The 16,098-nt window shown below is 36.5% G+C and overlaps 1 protein-coding gene across 8 annotated transcripts in view; it reads right to left on the reverse strand.

Annotated features, from left to right (window-relative positions):
* The window catches only part of ABCC4 (ATP binding cassette subfamily C member 4), a 148,077-nt gene that overhangs the window by 107,930 nt on the left and 24,049 nt on the right, over nucleotides 1-16,098 (reverse strand). For all 8 annotated transcript variants that reach the window (XM_027674632.1, XM_027674633.1, XM_027674635.1 and 5 more), the window contains 7 exons: nucleotides 14,027-14,152; nucleotides 10,950-11,199; nucleotides 9,280-9,384; nucleotides 4,991-5,080; nucleotides 4,452-4,643; nucleotides 2,841-2,935; nucleotides 2,656-2,742 (listed from right to left, as the gene is read on the reverse strand). In XM_027674632.1, coding sequence (XP_027530433.1) covers nucleotides 2,656-2,742; nucleotides 2,841-2,935; nucleotides 4,452-4,643; nucleotides 4,991-5,080; nucleotides 9,280-9,384; nucleotides 10,950-11,199; nucleotides 14,027-14,152 — 945 coding nt within the window. The remainder of the gene's footprint in view (nucleotides 1-2,655; nucleotides 2,743-2,840; nucleotides 2,936-4,451; nucleotides 4,644-4,990; nucleotides 5,081-9,279; nucleotides 9,385-10,949; nucleotides 11,200-14,026; nucleotides 14,153-16,098) is intronic.

The following is a 16,098-nucleotide window of genomic DNA, read 5'->3' on the forward strand; positions in this document are numbered from 1 at the left end:
AACTATCAAAACAACTCACAGGAAAAAGGCTACAAATAACACAAAACCAGAAAAACATGAAAATAGAAAATCTTCAGTTTATACCTTCCTAGTCCCTAAGGAAACTGATCAGGAAAGAGGAATGCATCGAAAAACTGTCTTTATCTGCTCCATCATCCACAGAAAAACCTAACTGTATCATGAAGAAATTCTTAAGAGCCACAATCCCTTATTAATAATATCATGGACTTTTTCCACTGGAGATGTGCTACTTGCATTCTTTCTCATTTGAAAAGTATTTATATATTTTAAACTGTTTACTACAGAAGCCAAACAGAATGAGGGAAAGCAGTAAATGTAATAAACCAGCTGTCCACAGACCACAGCTCTAGGGAATTACTAGGAACATACCTATCTTTGATGTAAACACAGACTAGACGCTTGTAAAAGAATTAAACATTAATATAAAATTACAAGAAAAAAAAAGAGTGAGTGAACTGAACAATATCCACTTCAGATTCTCATTAAAAAAATCCTGCTTCTTCCATCTCATCCATTGTTTCAAGCCTCGTGGTTTGGACTCCTGGGGGGTAGCCTGCATGAAGTGGTGTCTGAGACATTCCTTAGCACCATGTTCTAAGAAATCGTTCTTGCCCAAGTGCTCTGTCTACTCCACATTTCTAGCACTATTCAGGAAGCATTAAAGAACATGTTTTGCGTTATTTTACAAAGCAAGCTACTGAACATAACACTCTCCTCACTCATGTTTTACAGCTTCCATGAAAGCCTCAGAAGACAACTTCTGTTTGTAAAAAAACCCTCCTTTAAAATCTTGCAGAGGGAGTCATTGCTCAGTTTTCCTTCCCACTACTACTCCACCCAGTCCATTTTCTAAAAAATGCTTTCATTCTACTTTTATGTGTTTTGCTCCAACTGATCTACAGTTGACGAGAATAAAAAAAGGACAGAACAACCTCAGCTGGTTCTCTGAGTTTCAAATTCTTTGAGATAACTTCCTTATTCCTCCTCACCTCCACACATTTATCAGCAAAACACACACTGTGCTCACAGAGCAATGGCTTCTAGCTTCCAGTTTTGCAGTAGGATGTAGTGCTGCTAATGTCACACCTCACGTAAAAGATAGAATAAGTTAAGAGGCAGTCTGAACTCCTTCACAAGGCACCACTGTACTTTCCTGTTATCCTCTTCATGAAAACACCTTAAGACTTCAGGTTAACAGCTCAGGTGGGTGAACTTTCAGAACTCAACCACGGATACAGTCAGACGCCGGAGCTGCGGAGAGATCTTGTGCAGAAACAGAAAACCAGCAGCTAAAGCCTAGAGAGCTTCAACAGGCGCTAAAGGAACTGAATAGCATATGTGAACTACAGAAGTAATGAACTCCATCTATCAGTCATGGCAGGTAAAAAATTAACATAAAGCCTATGCATCATAAATCTCTTACTCCATACTAGCTGATGGAAACAAACATTTGAAGAAATCAATAAAATAAAACAAAATGTTGATGGAGTTTCAGAGAGTCCAGATTAGAAACTGAAAACATCAATAGGATGCACAATTTTCAAATTTAGATACTAAAAGCTTCCCCTTATGGGGACAAAAGAACATATATGCCGATGCTACTCAATGCAATTTCAATGCCCATTTCTGCAAGATAAGTTTTTATGATTATCTAGGGGTGGACAGAAGGGAACAACAGTAAAACCAAATTAATTCATGTATTTGGAGCATGGAATTCCAAGGATGCAAGTATGATTAAGAAAACATTCTCATTGAAGGCCTCAACCAAAGCCCAGTGAATTCCATCAATGGAATTTTTTTCTTCTATTTCTAATAAATTCTAGATTATGCCTTTTAATACAGAGAGTTATAGCCTATGAAGAAGCAAGGACAAAACACTGGCTGGAAGTGACTGAATTACTCTCATACTCATTACGAGCCGTAGATTAGGGAGTTTCAAACAGAGAGATGGAGAAGAGGAAATTCATTGAGAAGGGAACCTGACATTAATGAACATTCTCCTATTTTTTGGGGAATGGATGAAAGTCCAATATCCCTCTCTTACATGGTAAAGTTATGCATTCTCTTTTCCTCTATTTCTGCTCTCTCCAATCCACTCTGCAGACCATGTTCCCTGTTTCACATATCAAGAGAAATTTCAACCATTCAAGAACCAAAACAAAAAATCATTCAAGAATCTAAGACAGTTCTGTCCTTTCCTTTAGCCACTCGAATTAAGTGCTTATTAATGGCAAATTAAGCGTAGGAAACTAAGAAGTGATTTAAAATCCCACCCCATATTATTCTTCACTCAGTACTAATATTAATAAAACACATTATTCATAAACCCCAATACTCACGTATGAAATCTCACATTTTCCTTAAGAAAATGGCATATATTCCCTTAAGAATAATTACAGATATAATATCTACAAAACAGATTTTTAGAGGGCTTTTAAAAATAAAGAACAAAACCAAAGACACAGTTGGGGAAAATCTTTCAATTACATAAAATAGAGGAAAAACAAATGCAGGAAGTGAATGTAGTAAGTTTTGTGAGGAAATCCATCTCCCCAGAAATGCTTTCTCAAATTTTTCTATAAGGAATTACAATATAACATTTGCACTGTAAACGAAAATAAAGCAGTAACATACTTTTCAAACAAATGTCTTCCGACTTCAGCATCTACTGCACTCAGTGGATCATCCAAAAGATAGATGTCTGCATCTTGATACACAGCTCTAAAAGGTATAAAGAAATGTCAGTATCACAGTCTTACATTAGTTTACTTTAGTCACTGAAGTCTGGAAATTTTTAGAAACAATAAAAAACCACTAGCCTGGCCAGGTTTACACGGGCCTTCTGTCCCCCACTCAGAGTAGCTCCACGATCTCCTATTACTGTTAGGTCACCATTTGCTAATAATTCCAAGTCCTGTGAACATGAAAGAACAGAGAGCAATATTTTTTTTTAAAAATCATTTTAACTTCAAAGACCGAAAAAGCTGCATCAACATAACATTTTCTTATTTAAAAAGTATTAACATCTCACCTTAAAATACAAGGTTTCATACTAAATGAAATACCTGCAGTTACTTTATGACTCTGTACTTTCAGGAAAAGGTAACTAAGAAAGCAGAAAAAATAGATGAGATCATGAAGTTCACGTTTTCTTCAGAGGAAAGTGCACTACTATTCTTAGTCTTACAAGGAATATTTGGGGATTCAGAAAATCAAACAAAATACTAAAATGTCTAGTGGTAAATTATTTATTTTTTATTTGAAAAAAATGAGCTGTCACAAGAAATAGAAATTGAAATATTATGAGTAAATTAGCTTGCCAATGTCAATAAAAACTGCATTACTTTTATTCTTACTGCAATGAATTCAACAGAAACAACAACATTCATCACAGATATGGTTAATTTTGGGGTAGGGACTATGAATAAGACAAAAAAATTGTATGGTGTTCCATTGCAAATCATTGTATTTCCTATTCAGGAAATACAGAAGTTTTATACTAAGCTATAACACATATTCTTAAAGTTTATTCACAGCTTTTATAAGATACGCAAATTTGCAAGAAAAATATGAAAGCAAAGCTACCATCAAATATAAAGTGTGGATTTTTTTAATGCAGTTTGCTGTCTTTTAAAATCATTAAAACTTCAAGTTTATATAACAGCATATGACTGATCTCAGCAGGCGATATTAAAACTATCTGCCATGTGTTAAAACCTTGCAAAAAATGTTCATTACGGCAACCATCTGCTTTTCACCTGTGTCGCTGCTGACAGGAATATCGTAACATGCTGCATAAAACCTTTTTAGCTGCCAAGCAAAACGTCTGTTTCTTGACAAATCTGGCTTAATCCTCTTCTATATCTCATGTCACAAACTCCTTTATGCACAGACCTTTCAAAAATATTTTTTCATAAAACTACTTGGGTTCAGCAAGTTCTCCAATATATAGCCCTAGGGTTCTTTTGATAGCTGTTAGCAACACATAACACACGATACACATGACATTTACTTTAAAGAAAACCATACAGAATATTTACAAAATGGAAGTCACAAATAGTGCTAGGTTGATCGTTTGTTTTCTGCCTCTTATTGCATTTGCACACACCCCTACCATAATATCCGTGAAAAGGGCTAAAATGCAATTATGAAATTAAATAATAGAGAATAGCCTTTTCAATAACGTGTCTGTACTTCACAAAAGCTACGCCTCCCCCTAGTGGAAGTTTTAAGAATTAAAAGAAGGTGCTTACAGAGGGATGGCAAAAAAAATTACACATATTTCTGTTAAGTAACAGGACTTATTTCACATGCTACTAATAATAATCAATTGTAGATATTACATATTGCAGCATGTACCACAAGCCTAAAAGAACACTACGATAAAAATAACAAACATGGAAATAAAACACACAAAGATAAAGCCTTACCTTTTTAAGAGCACAGACTTTTAAAACTTTTTCGTATTTTTCTTTCTCATATTCCTTGTCAAACAGTATATTACTTCTTACTGTGCCAGAAAACACCCAAGGCTGCTGAGAAACATAGGCGATTCTTCCTGTAACATTTATCAAACCTTTGTCTTTAGGCAGCTCACCAAGCACGGCACTTAAGAGAGAAGACTAGAAAATATTGAAAAAAAATAATTAATAAGTTTGGTTGCATTAAAGACATCACAGAGACTGAGCAGTGTTTACTGGCACGATGGCATATTTCACTCTGTCACTCAAACTACTGCTAACAGTAGAAAACCACTAGTAACCTCTAGATGCAGTCTAGAAGCAACATATAAAGTACTGCCTAACTCCAAACCACACCCAGAAGGACATCAGCCTTTCTTGAATGCCAGTATCTTGATGTGAAGTGTGTTTTTATACACAGAAAGGAAGTGTACAGTTTTAAGTTTCTAGTTTTCACATTTAAAAGACTCATAAAAGCGTTACAGAATGGGATAAACACTAAGACTTACTTTTCCAGCTCCTACAGGTCCAATCACAGCCAATAATTCCCCTCGTCGGACAGTAAACGAAAGTTGTTGAAGTGCTGGTGTTTCTAAACTCTGTGGATTTGAGAAAAAGTTCGGCTTCCTTAGTAATGAAATTTACACCATCAAAATAAATATTTAGAAATAGAAAACAATGTACATAAATCACTATAAACCAGGAACCCATATGACCACCATATTTTCAGGTCTCTTCAGTAATTCATTAACACTTTTGAAAGCCCCTCATCCTTCACCACAAACAAGAAACACAGATAAAACAGCTTTCAAGGAACAAGGAATCCAAAGGTAGCAGAAGCAGTGCTTCCTCAGAGCCCAGGTATCCTCGCTGCAGCTCAGCACAAGCCTGGGGTGGCAGCCTCGGAAATAGGAGCTCTCTGCTGGCCACCACAACGGCATTCACAGCCGCAGCACGACACACTCAGCAACTCCAAGTACAAAGACAAATGGTGGAAAAAGGGAGGGCTGGAGCTCTCTCAGAGCCTCAGGAAAGCCAGGTTTGTATTTCCTCTAGTCAAGGCTCTATCCAAAGTGAAAACAGAAAAATGCGTTTTGATTTTACAGAACCTCATCTTGTATACTGTGTATTCTCACAGACTTTTCATGGACAATGTAATGGACTATTTGTATGAAAATATCCTAGCCTAAGATTGTTTGTTTAATGTTCCTTTTTAGTATGCCTATCCTTTACGTTACACTACTGATATGAGCATATTTCCTAACATATTTTGCACCTCTTCTATCAAGGTTGTAAAAACGTCTACTCGTGAAGAGAAAGGATGCTCATGTCTCTAACAGCTATGCTAAACTGCAATTTCTAAGGACCTGGTGCAGCTCCCTCTCAATAAAGCAAAACAGCCTTATAACAGAATCTGTCTTTACACACACCTTAGTCTTCACTAAGCATGACTGACACTGAAATGCAAACAGTAAAATATATGTATTTAAAAAAACCCAAACTAGTACTTCTATCAAAGGATCAAATGAAAACTCAGTCTTAAGCTGCAAAAATGGAAGAGCAAGGTGAAGAATACCTTAAAATCTCCAGCCACCTTTGAAGTTCAAGTGGAAGAAGAGGCCACCACCTAACCCTGCACAAAAGATGCCACAAGACCAAGTACTAGGAGTGCAAAAAGAAGAAGCCTGCAATTCATTTCAATTTGGAAGAGACAGAAGTACAGTATCCATCCACATCTATGACAGCTGGGAGAACTGGGCTAGCACACACGTTCTCACTCATGCCAGGAGAAATACTCAGCCAGGCAGCACCACACCCAGAGCTCACAATTCCCATCTCACAGAAGCACGGCAGGGTTCACATGAAATCAGTCACACTGCGAGAACCTGAACTCATGTGTGTTGGGCAACTCTGCAAAACTCCTTTCGTTGCCATTATAAACTTCCACAAGGTGGCATCAGCGGGACTTTTTTCCTTTTCTCCACACCACTCCCCCAGTCAGCATTTGACCACAAATTTGATTCCCCAGTCCAGAGTACATAGCCAAGGTGCTCAGCTAGCGCTAAGATCAGGGGAACTCTACCAACTTATGGCAGTCAAGGATTTCTTCTTTTTTGAATACAGAGTTGGTAGGAAGTATCTCTTATTAAATGAGCATCTATATGGAAAAAGTAAATAAGCTTTCAGACACACAGGCCTTTCTTCAGATCCCTTGAGGCTGTGCTTCTGAATTCACAAAAGTGCAAAGAGACTTCCTTCCAATTTCAAATTTTTAAAAAACGTATCATAAGAGCCTAAAACCATTACAGAAAATTTTAACAAAGTTTTTAAACTATTACCAACATACTGTACATTAAAGCAGTATTGTAAGATTTCACAGAGCCTACACGAAAGTAGCAATGCAAGCAAACAGCACAGCCAAACACACCTAAGGGGAATGGTATTTTTGCAAAATAGCATTCTTTATAATTAAAGACAATTTATCTTTAATTAATCACACCTATTTTTAGGCACTAAACTGAGGCACTTAAATTAGAGCACAGACTAATATTACAGCTAAGTTCACCTGACAGCTCCTTACCACAAATGCCCCAGCTCCCCTGTGCCCTGTCAGCTTGCTGTGTCTTTAACTTTCCTTCTTCTGCCATTTGTTTTTGCCTAACCTTGAATACAGATTGTTCATGGGACTCAGCTATCAGAAAACATATCTCATTAAAAGTGATTCATTTTCTATTGCTTTATCCCTCCGACCTGGTTCACCACAAGGTCATACGTAACAACCAGTACAGGGGAGGACAAAAGACCACAAGAATGATCTCTTCAGGGGTTGCAGCTCCTCAGGTGAGTTTGGGCAGACCTTACATGTCCGACAGCCAAGGGAATGAAATAGTTCTGCCCATCTCAGGGATACAGAGATCATATACTGCACAGAAGTACTACACTATTTAGGCTCCTCACACAAGGACTAAAATTACATGGGATAAATTTGGCCTCTGTTCAAATGCTGGAAATTTAAATCTGAAGTTGCTCAGTTGAGCAGACAGACTGTTCTGTAAACTCAAGGCACATCCTAGCCTGTGGTACTCAAAATAATACTTGCCTTAGTAAAACAAGAGTGTGAACAGGAATTAACTGGTTTTGTTTATCTCTTGAGAAATTGTAATACACTATGTTAGGTTGTTTTCCTAAAAGTCTTGCCAATAACTCTTTTTTTTACTTCAAGTGATTTTGGATTTGTGGATTGGTTGTTGGTTTGGGGGTTTTTAGTAGTGCTTTTCTGGCACACAATCTTTAAAAATAAATTATCATCCATCTGTACAGTGTCTGTACTTGTTTCTCAAGTGTCTAGAGAAACCTTGTCAGGGTAGCAAGCTAAGCCAGTTACTTGACATAGGATAGCCCATTCCTATTATTCCTTTCATAACTCATCTAGATTGGAATTTATCATCTTTTCAGTGAGCAGTTCTATAAAATTATTTTGTATCATTGTAAGAGTACAGACGATAAACCTCCTGAGCAGATCTGAACAGTTCTGGGAGAACTATTTTACTCCCGTGCACACTCCAATTAAATGTCATAATGAAAATTACATTAACAGTTTTGTGGATGGCTTGATGGTTTGGGTTTTTTTTTAAATTGAAAGGAAACCAGTAATTCCAGTCATGCTGCCCTGCTTTACGCAACATAAACAACTCATAAAAAAAAAAAAGGTGGTTTATGGGCACATTATGCAACCATTTCCTATAAATTGTTAACAGTGGTACCAAAGTCAGTTTGGGAAGAGAATAAAGATTAAGAAATGCATTCCATTTTGCATTAGCATGTATTCACAATCAAGTCTTTCATATCAAGTAATTTTTAAGAATTTGGTCAATGTCTCATAAATATTGATGTCACAGAGAACTCTGAGAAAGTAAATAATGTAGCAATTTCCATTTGCAGCTGAGTAGCAGCAGGTAGATTCTCAGATATGTTTTCACACCTGGTGTCCTTGGGACACAGCAGAGGTTGGGGAAGAGGGTATAAAAAGGGAAATACATGACATGTCTTATTTGCATTACTTTTAAATGCAAAACTCAGTTTTAGAGCTTCCAGCATTTGTAATGGAGACTGAACCCTCCCATTTGCAAAGATGCTGGCAGGTTGTAATAGCTCCAACAATTACCACAAATAGCTGCTTAACATAGGAATTGCAGTTTTGAAACAGACAACCTCCCTCTTTCTTACACAAAAAAGATACATAATAAATTTACCACCTGTGTATCACCTCTTTTTTCTAGTAATTTTGGTGGGTTTGGCGCATTTTAAGCAGAGAAAAATTTGTAGCTGAACAGTCTCAATTAAAATACAGAGTAACAAATACATGCTGACCAGTCTATAAAGCTTTCAAATTTGTTATGAGAAGTATACTGTTCTGGTTCTAGACTAATGGACTGATAAAGCATTCAGTTGACAGAAAAAAACCCCCACATGATAAGGCCCACCTTACTTTGCTGTCTGTCCTTGATTCCAAATTTTAGTATCTTGCCAAAATACAGTGCTGTTTAATAACAAGAGATATTTTCACATAGAAACACACAGCTTTTCATTTAGTATAATACTCAGGAATAGCTACTTTAAAGATACACTTGATAGTGTTTTCAGTACTAATCTACAGAGTTAGCTTAATGTACTGAAAAGATTCTTGTACTCAAAGGAGAGAATACAAAACATCGGCACACTACACACAGACACTGCACTTTAGATTTCAAACACCTACAGCACCAGTATACTTTACATTTACTAGAAGAAGATTTACCTTGTCCCAATAGCAAGTCAAATCCTGAACATGAAGAATGATATTTTCATTATCACCATGCAGTTGTGGCTTGAAGTGTGAGACCTCATCAAGCATCAGAAAGTTCTGCAATAAAAGCACAGGATAATTGCATAATGTGAGACCAAGACTGGGAAAGGAACCCAATCACGTTTTTAGATAGCAGCATACAGAACATTAATTATAGCGTTGGAAAAAACAACCACAAACTGATCGAGGAATTACATTTCCAAAGCAATGCACAACTGTAACAGTGTAGCTCTAACTATCTAGCTCCCCCCACAAAAAACCCTCCAAAAGTGCACATTTATTAGAACAACCACCTGCTCAGTAAAGAATTCCAGAAGGAAATGGACTTTAAGAACCTGTCCTGTCTTTCTCTTGAAACATTGACAAGTCTTAAGATTGTTTAACTCCCTCTTTCCAATCAAAAGAAGTAAAATCCCCACTGCAACACCTTATCATTCCACTGCTCCGATAGCAAATACTTGTTATTTCATTGGAAGAATGATAAGGACATGACAAGCAGCTGTCCACTGTCCCTATGAAGCATTCTTCATGTGACAAAAAGAAGACCTGAACCTCTCCTCCCTTCACAGTCCTGGGCATTAATAAAAAAAATTACTTATATTTGCATTACTGGTTTATTATACTTTCACTATTGAAATTCTGCATTATATCCCAATCAGAAAACCTTTCCTTCAAGTATGCACTTTGTACCACAGCCACATTTCTAGCACACCTTGCCGGATGCTAGATTTTAAATAGGGCAAACAAATTTAGAAAGGAAAGAGGCAAATTCCAGAGAAAACTTTCAAGGATAACAGTTACCACAATTTTAAGACAAAACCCCAAATGTTCTAACATGCTCCGAATCGCAGAATATAAAGACCTTAAATAGGCACCAGCACACAATATTTTCAGAAGATAATGAAGGTCTTGATCTTAGAAGCCAAGACTAGTTAACAAGTACTTAGCTAACAGTTTGCAGGCGTGAGATAGCTGCTGAAGACTTACAGCAGTCAGTAACTAAGAGGAACCAGAAGGAGGATGTCAGGAGCCACGGAAGGGCAGGAGGAATACTGCTAGGTGTTAACAGGCACAGAGGTACTGCTCAAACTCCAGCGGGTATTGTTACAGGGAGCAATGAGAAGTCAAGCATTTTAATGCAGCACTCCTAGGTGTACGACACACTCTTGTTCTGTTAATACTAGATATCAGCACTACTGATGTTCATCCTTATTGAAGCTGAGTCTTCACTCCAGTACTGAAACAGGACACAAGCTAGGGCTCACATCTGTCCTCCACAGATGACAGGGTAGTGCAATGTACAAGAAATATGAATCCTACAGCTCCCATCTGCCTGCTTTGTTTTTCAAACCCTCACATATATGTGTATCTCTGCACACGTTCCTCTAACTTCAGAAATGTCTACAATACCTCTTTGCCATGTACACTCTTCTCCTACATTTTGGCCTGCCCTACAGTGCACATCATGTTTTTGCACATGCATACACAGCAACGCAGTTTCCAAAACAGGTTATTTCATTAAAAATCCCAAACTGCAAAACTAAAATAAGGCTGCATTTGTCAGTGGTGTTAAAACAAAGTTAGAGTAAGAAAAGAAATACCCTTCAGATCAATAACCGTACCTTGATTCGTCGGATGCTAATCACTGCCTCAGATACTCTTTCAACAGCCGAAGGGAAGAACAGAGTTACAGTCAGTCTCACTGCACCGTACAGGGACACTGCAACAAACACCCGACTTGCAGAGATAAAATTTCCAAGCAGTACATATGCCATGAAAGTCATGAACACTGTTATTTTGCTTGCCACAAAAAAAGAGGCCAAGTTCAGTCCACGAAGGTAGGAGCTTTTCATAACCATGGAGATCTCCTTCCTAAAAATGCAAAATATAAACAATCACATCAATCTCTCTCATTACTGTTGCCCTCAACAACTGGATGAGGGAAATGCCCTTTCAGGATTTCACTTTCATAGCCTTTCTCCTCCCCTTGCATCACCCCAACTCATACGTAAAGAACTGTGAAGAAACCACGTTATATGGTAAACAACAACCAAAAAAAAGGAATTTAAGAGGCTTAGAAATTTAGTGAGGAAGTTTATTATATTTAATATTTTAGCAGCTATAGAAAATAATTACTTTTCAGAGACAGAAAACCGGTGTACTATTTTTTTCTGCTTTAGTCAAGCTAGTATTTTAGTTCAGATTCTAATCTGCTTCAAATATTTCTGCGTTGCGTGCAATAGCTAAGAAGAAAAAAAACCCCTGTATAAAGGCCAAGCACCCACAAACTTCTTATCCTTCCAATAGCAAAATCCAATAGAGTTCAGTCACAAAATTCATGACAAGACTGACACGTACTCTCCAGTTGAAAAAAAAAGGGCAACTTCCAAAAAATTAACAGTTTTGCCCATAACCCAAGTATGTGCCATTATTCAGCTGCTGATTCTCAAACTTGATCACAGAATTTAGGGTATTTCCTTTCATCTCAGTCTAAATCCTTCCCAGTTTGGACCCTGCTCCTAGCTTCTTTTGCTCTAGGAACTGTGGTTCATAAATTAAGAAAATACTGATCTGTGACGCCAATTGTTCTGCCAGTCATTGCCCAAGCTAAACAGTGACTGAAGTACTGCTCAGACACATAAATCTCCCTCCAGCAACTGAAAAGCTGTTGATGCGTATGTTCTCAATTTCCACTTCAGTTAAATTGCAGTTTCTATTTCTAAATGACTCATCAAGTCCAATCCTCAAGATGTTACTGCACTATCATCCACTACAACATGATGCTACCAGGCTTAAGTCCTTATTAAAATAATCATTTTTCTTATCAAGAGAGCCATAACAACTTACTCCTTCCCCATATATTCTATTTTTGTGTGCTTGAAAAAATATCAAAGTCTCAAAACAATTCCTTAATTTCTCTTTCCAAATAATCTGACTGTTCTCAGGGAAAATCTTCATAATTTTCATCACCTTCCACTTGGAAGTATAGATTGAGATTAGAAACTCAAATTGGGATTATACAATTTGAAGGAAATTAAGTGCTCACTTGATGAAGAAAAGGATGCAGGATGGGTTACTGGAAAACTAGTTAAAGCAATTTTCCCACTACACTTGCCAAATTGGCTGAACTGACAGACTTTCAAAGAGTTTCAAAGACTTACTTTTTCAGCTTAAGGGTTCACAATCTCTGATCTCCAGAGTACAGAGAAAGAACATTTGTATGTAAACTATTTGAATTGGGTCTAATTCAATTACTTCTACAACCCTGGATGAAACTCTTTTCCCACCCTTTAATAATCCTTAATAATTCTCTCATTATCTATGGACAGTTGCAAGTTTTTTGTGCTACTCTCGATAAATATCAGATAAATTACAGCCTATTCACAGGCTGCATATAACATATTACACTGTCTTAAGGTGCGAAGTTATACAAAAGGAAATTAGTATGAACAGACATAGGAAAAAACAGCAAAGGAGGAGTTCAGGTGTCATCCTAGCCACTGTCAAGAGGAACTCTGGAAATACTGAGTAATAAATCACCTGGCTAAATTCAAGACTTTTAACTACAGTTTTCCACAGCACAGTTAAAGAAAAGAAAGAGGGCTCAAGATGTGTTCTGCAAGAGCTTATTTCTCTCCATCATTAAAAAGGAAGCCTCTAATCCTGACGAAGTATTAAACTTGGAAATCTGAAGTTTAGTGATGGGAAAACGCCCATTGGGGAAGCTTTCAATAAAGAAATAGCCCCTCTGGCTCCATGCAAGACAGCAAAGCTTTCCATCGATCATGAACATTCAATCAGCGCAGTATCCTATGATCTAATAGGGGAAAAGATTATGTGCATGAGAAGAAACATCTCAGGGAACATTTGCAAGTTTGCAAGCCTGCAAATGGATGGAAAGGAAAAAAAAACCTTTAAAGCAAATGAATTCCAAATAAAACAAATTTTTTAAAAAATCAGATAATCTACAGCAAATTAACAACCTTCTATTTACATGCTGGAGAGGGACACAACATGAAAATTAAATTATGAGAAATATGGACCCAAACTCCTACAGTTATCCTTTATCACTGAATGTTCTTACAGTGTCAAGTAAAAAGGTAAATATTGATTGCAAATCCAATTTATTAATATGTTTTAATCTGATGCCAGCACACCTCTGAAATGAAATGTCATAGGATACCAAACTCAGCTGGCTTTCCCAGTTGAACACCTAAGGAATTTCTGATCTGCTGCCTTACTTCCCTCCACCTTTCCCAGATGGCTTGAGCAGTACTTAAAACACAGAAAAGGAAGCAGAGTAGTACATTAGGATGCTATCAGAAAGTCAGATTCCATATATTTCTGAGAAGGGAGATGTCTCTGTATAGGTTCCTTGCTATCAGTTTACAGAACTGTGAGGATGAAATTGTTGCATTACAACAACTACATTTTATTAGTTGCTGTTTTTAAACACAACTGTAAAAGGAAGTATAAAAAAGCCAGAATTTATAAATATCAAAGTTTGGAGGGTTTTATTCATTTTTTATCCCCTTAGAATGTATTTTCATTGCTCCACTCTTGCTGTATATTAAAAAAAAATAAATCCCAAGACATTTAAGTAAACTGTATTTTAAAGCACAAAATAACACACTTATTCAAATGTAAAAAAAGGCAACTGATACTGGTCATATACCAAGCTGTATCTTTGCAGGATTACCTTCTTAAACCATTCACAAGTTCCGCAAATGACTTTTCCCAAGCATACATCTTTATTATCTTCATACCACTTATCACTTCATTCATGGTCCTAATCCTGACATCTGTTAAGGCAGCTGTCTTGCTTCTGTAAACAGCACAAAGGAAAAAATTTCAGATTCTCTAAAGAAGACAATTTATGATCATGTAACATACTCATATACATGAAGCTTTTGCTTTTACATGTAAAGACGATTCACATAATTGTAATTGCATTAAAGAGTCTTCCTAAAACAGTATCTTAAAGCTGACACACAGCAGACAGACTTGTAATGTTTGTATTCCTGGTATTACTTGTTCTCAGGAAACTGTGAAGTGATTCTATGTTCAGAATTCCATGTCAACTTGTGCAAACACATGGTATTCCTTAAACAACATCTCTGTGTACCAACAAACCCTCAAATTAAAACATTCACAACTATGAGAACTAAACAAAAATCAGAAGATTACTTTAAAACAGAAGATTTCAAAATGCCGAAACAACCACCCTTCTCATAAGGCTCTTTTGATGTTGTTAAAGAAACTGGCCTCATTTGTGTCTTTTTAGGATTAACTCTAGTTGAAGCAGAGATTACTTAGTATATGAGCTATAATTTATTAGAGATAATCTAAATATGGTTTTGTTTAACAAATAAATATTATTTAAGCATTAACTGTAATTAACACTAATGTAAATACACCTATTTAAGTACCACATTATGTTTGCGCTGATGAGCAAACTGGAAAATATATATAATTAAATAATAAAGTCACAGTTTTAATTAGGAAAAAAGCACTGAAAGTTAGAAGCCACATAATGAATGCATAAATTATGCTAATGGGACCTATTACAATTCTGAATTCATTCATGTAGACAAACATACTTTGCACATAGTGAGCTATGGCAGACCTTATTTTGATAAAACATACTTTTACCTGCTAAATTACTTATTTTTGCATATACCAATGAAAATTAAGATTCAAAGAGCATTTTAAAAAAAGTCTCTTTACAAGGAATGACTGGACTTTGTCAGCTTAACCTGCTCCCTGTAAGATTTCTCAGACAGAAATCTCTGGAAGAAATAGCTACATTTAAAGAACATAACTAGAAAGAATTTCAAGCACCTACTCGTCATATTGAAAAAATTTCTCAGCACCAGCGTTCCATAAATGTTAGGATGGCTGAAGCAGGGTATTAAAAAATATTTATTGAAGAAAGCTGATAAAAGGAACGTAGAAACTTAGCTCTAATACAATCAGGGACTCTTATTAACACTGAGGAAGATTACTTAGCCTAAACCAACCCTATTGAGATGGAACAAGATTATCTTTGCTACTTCATCTTTTGCTCTTTCAAAAATAAACAGTAGAAAAAAACCAATTCCTAAAAAAATGTAAGAGCTCAATATTTCCTCCCCATACACACACCACCACTGTAAAAGGCAAAATTTATCACGTATCGTTCATGTCTCTGCAGCAGCAAACAAAAATTCTCACCTACAGTCTATTGGAAGTCACTTTACTTCCAGGCTCGGTGCTCAGGTAACAGAAAGTTGAAGATGATTCAAAATAATAAAGTTAACAGAAGTTTCTTAATCAAAAAGGCTATAGTTCTCATAAACCAATTTTTCAGTTTTCCTGCTGAAATGTTATCATAGTTTAACAATCCTCTTTCAGATTCCTTTAAAATGTTCAAGAGGTTGGGGCAGGGGTGCTATTTTTCTTTTTTTTTCAAGTTACACTCCCCTACACTTCAATAAGCATATTTTGTACATTCATACCAGAAGCCACAGGATCAGTAACATTATATAATGGCTTCAAGTACACAGACATCCAGTGCATTGACAATTAACTTAGAGCAGAGAAAGACATGTCCCCAGTTTTGAAAATATTAAGTTCAGAGTTCATGCAGATCAGTCTGACTGCAAAACCCATGCTCACATAGCATTATAGGAGCGCAATAGGAAAGGACCTAAAAATTCTTCAACTGTCTGAGAAGTCCCCTCTATAATACTCATAACCATTCTACGTTAAGCAAGGTGCAAGATTCCTTTT

This window comes from Neopelma chrysocephalum, unplaced genomic scaffold (assembly GCF_003984885.1).
Source record: "Neopelma chrysocephalum unplaced genomic scaffold, ASM398488v2 Primary Assembly neopelma1_25, whole genome shotgun sequence".
Classification (NCBI taxonomy): domain Eukaryota; kingdom Metazoa; phylum Chordata; class Aves; order Passeriformes; family Pipridae; genus Neopelma; species Neopelma chrysocephalum.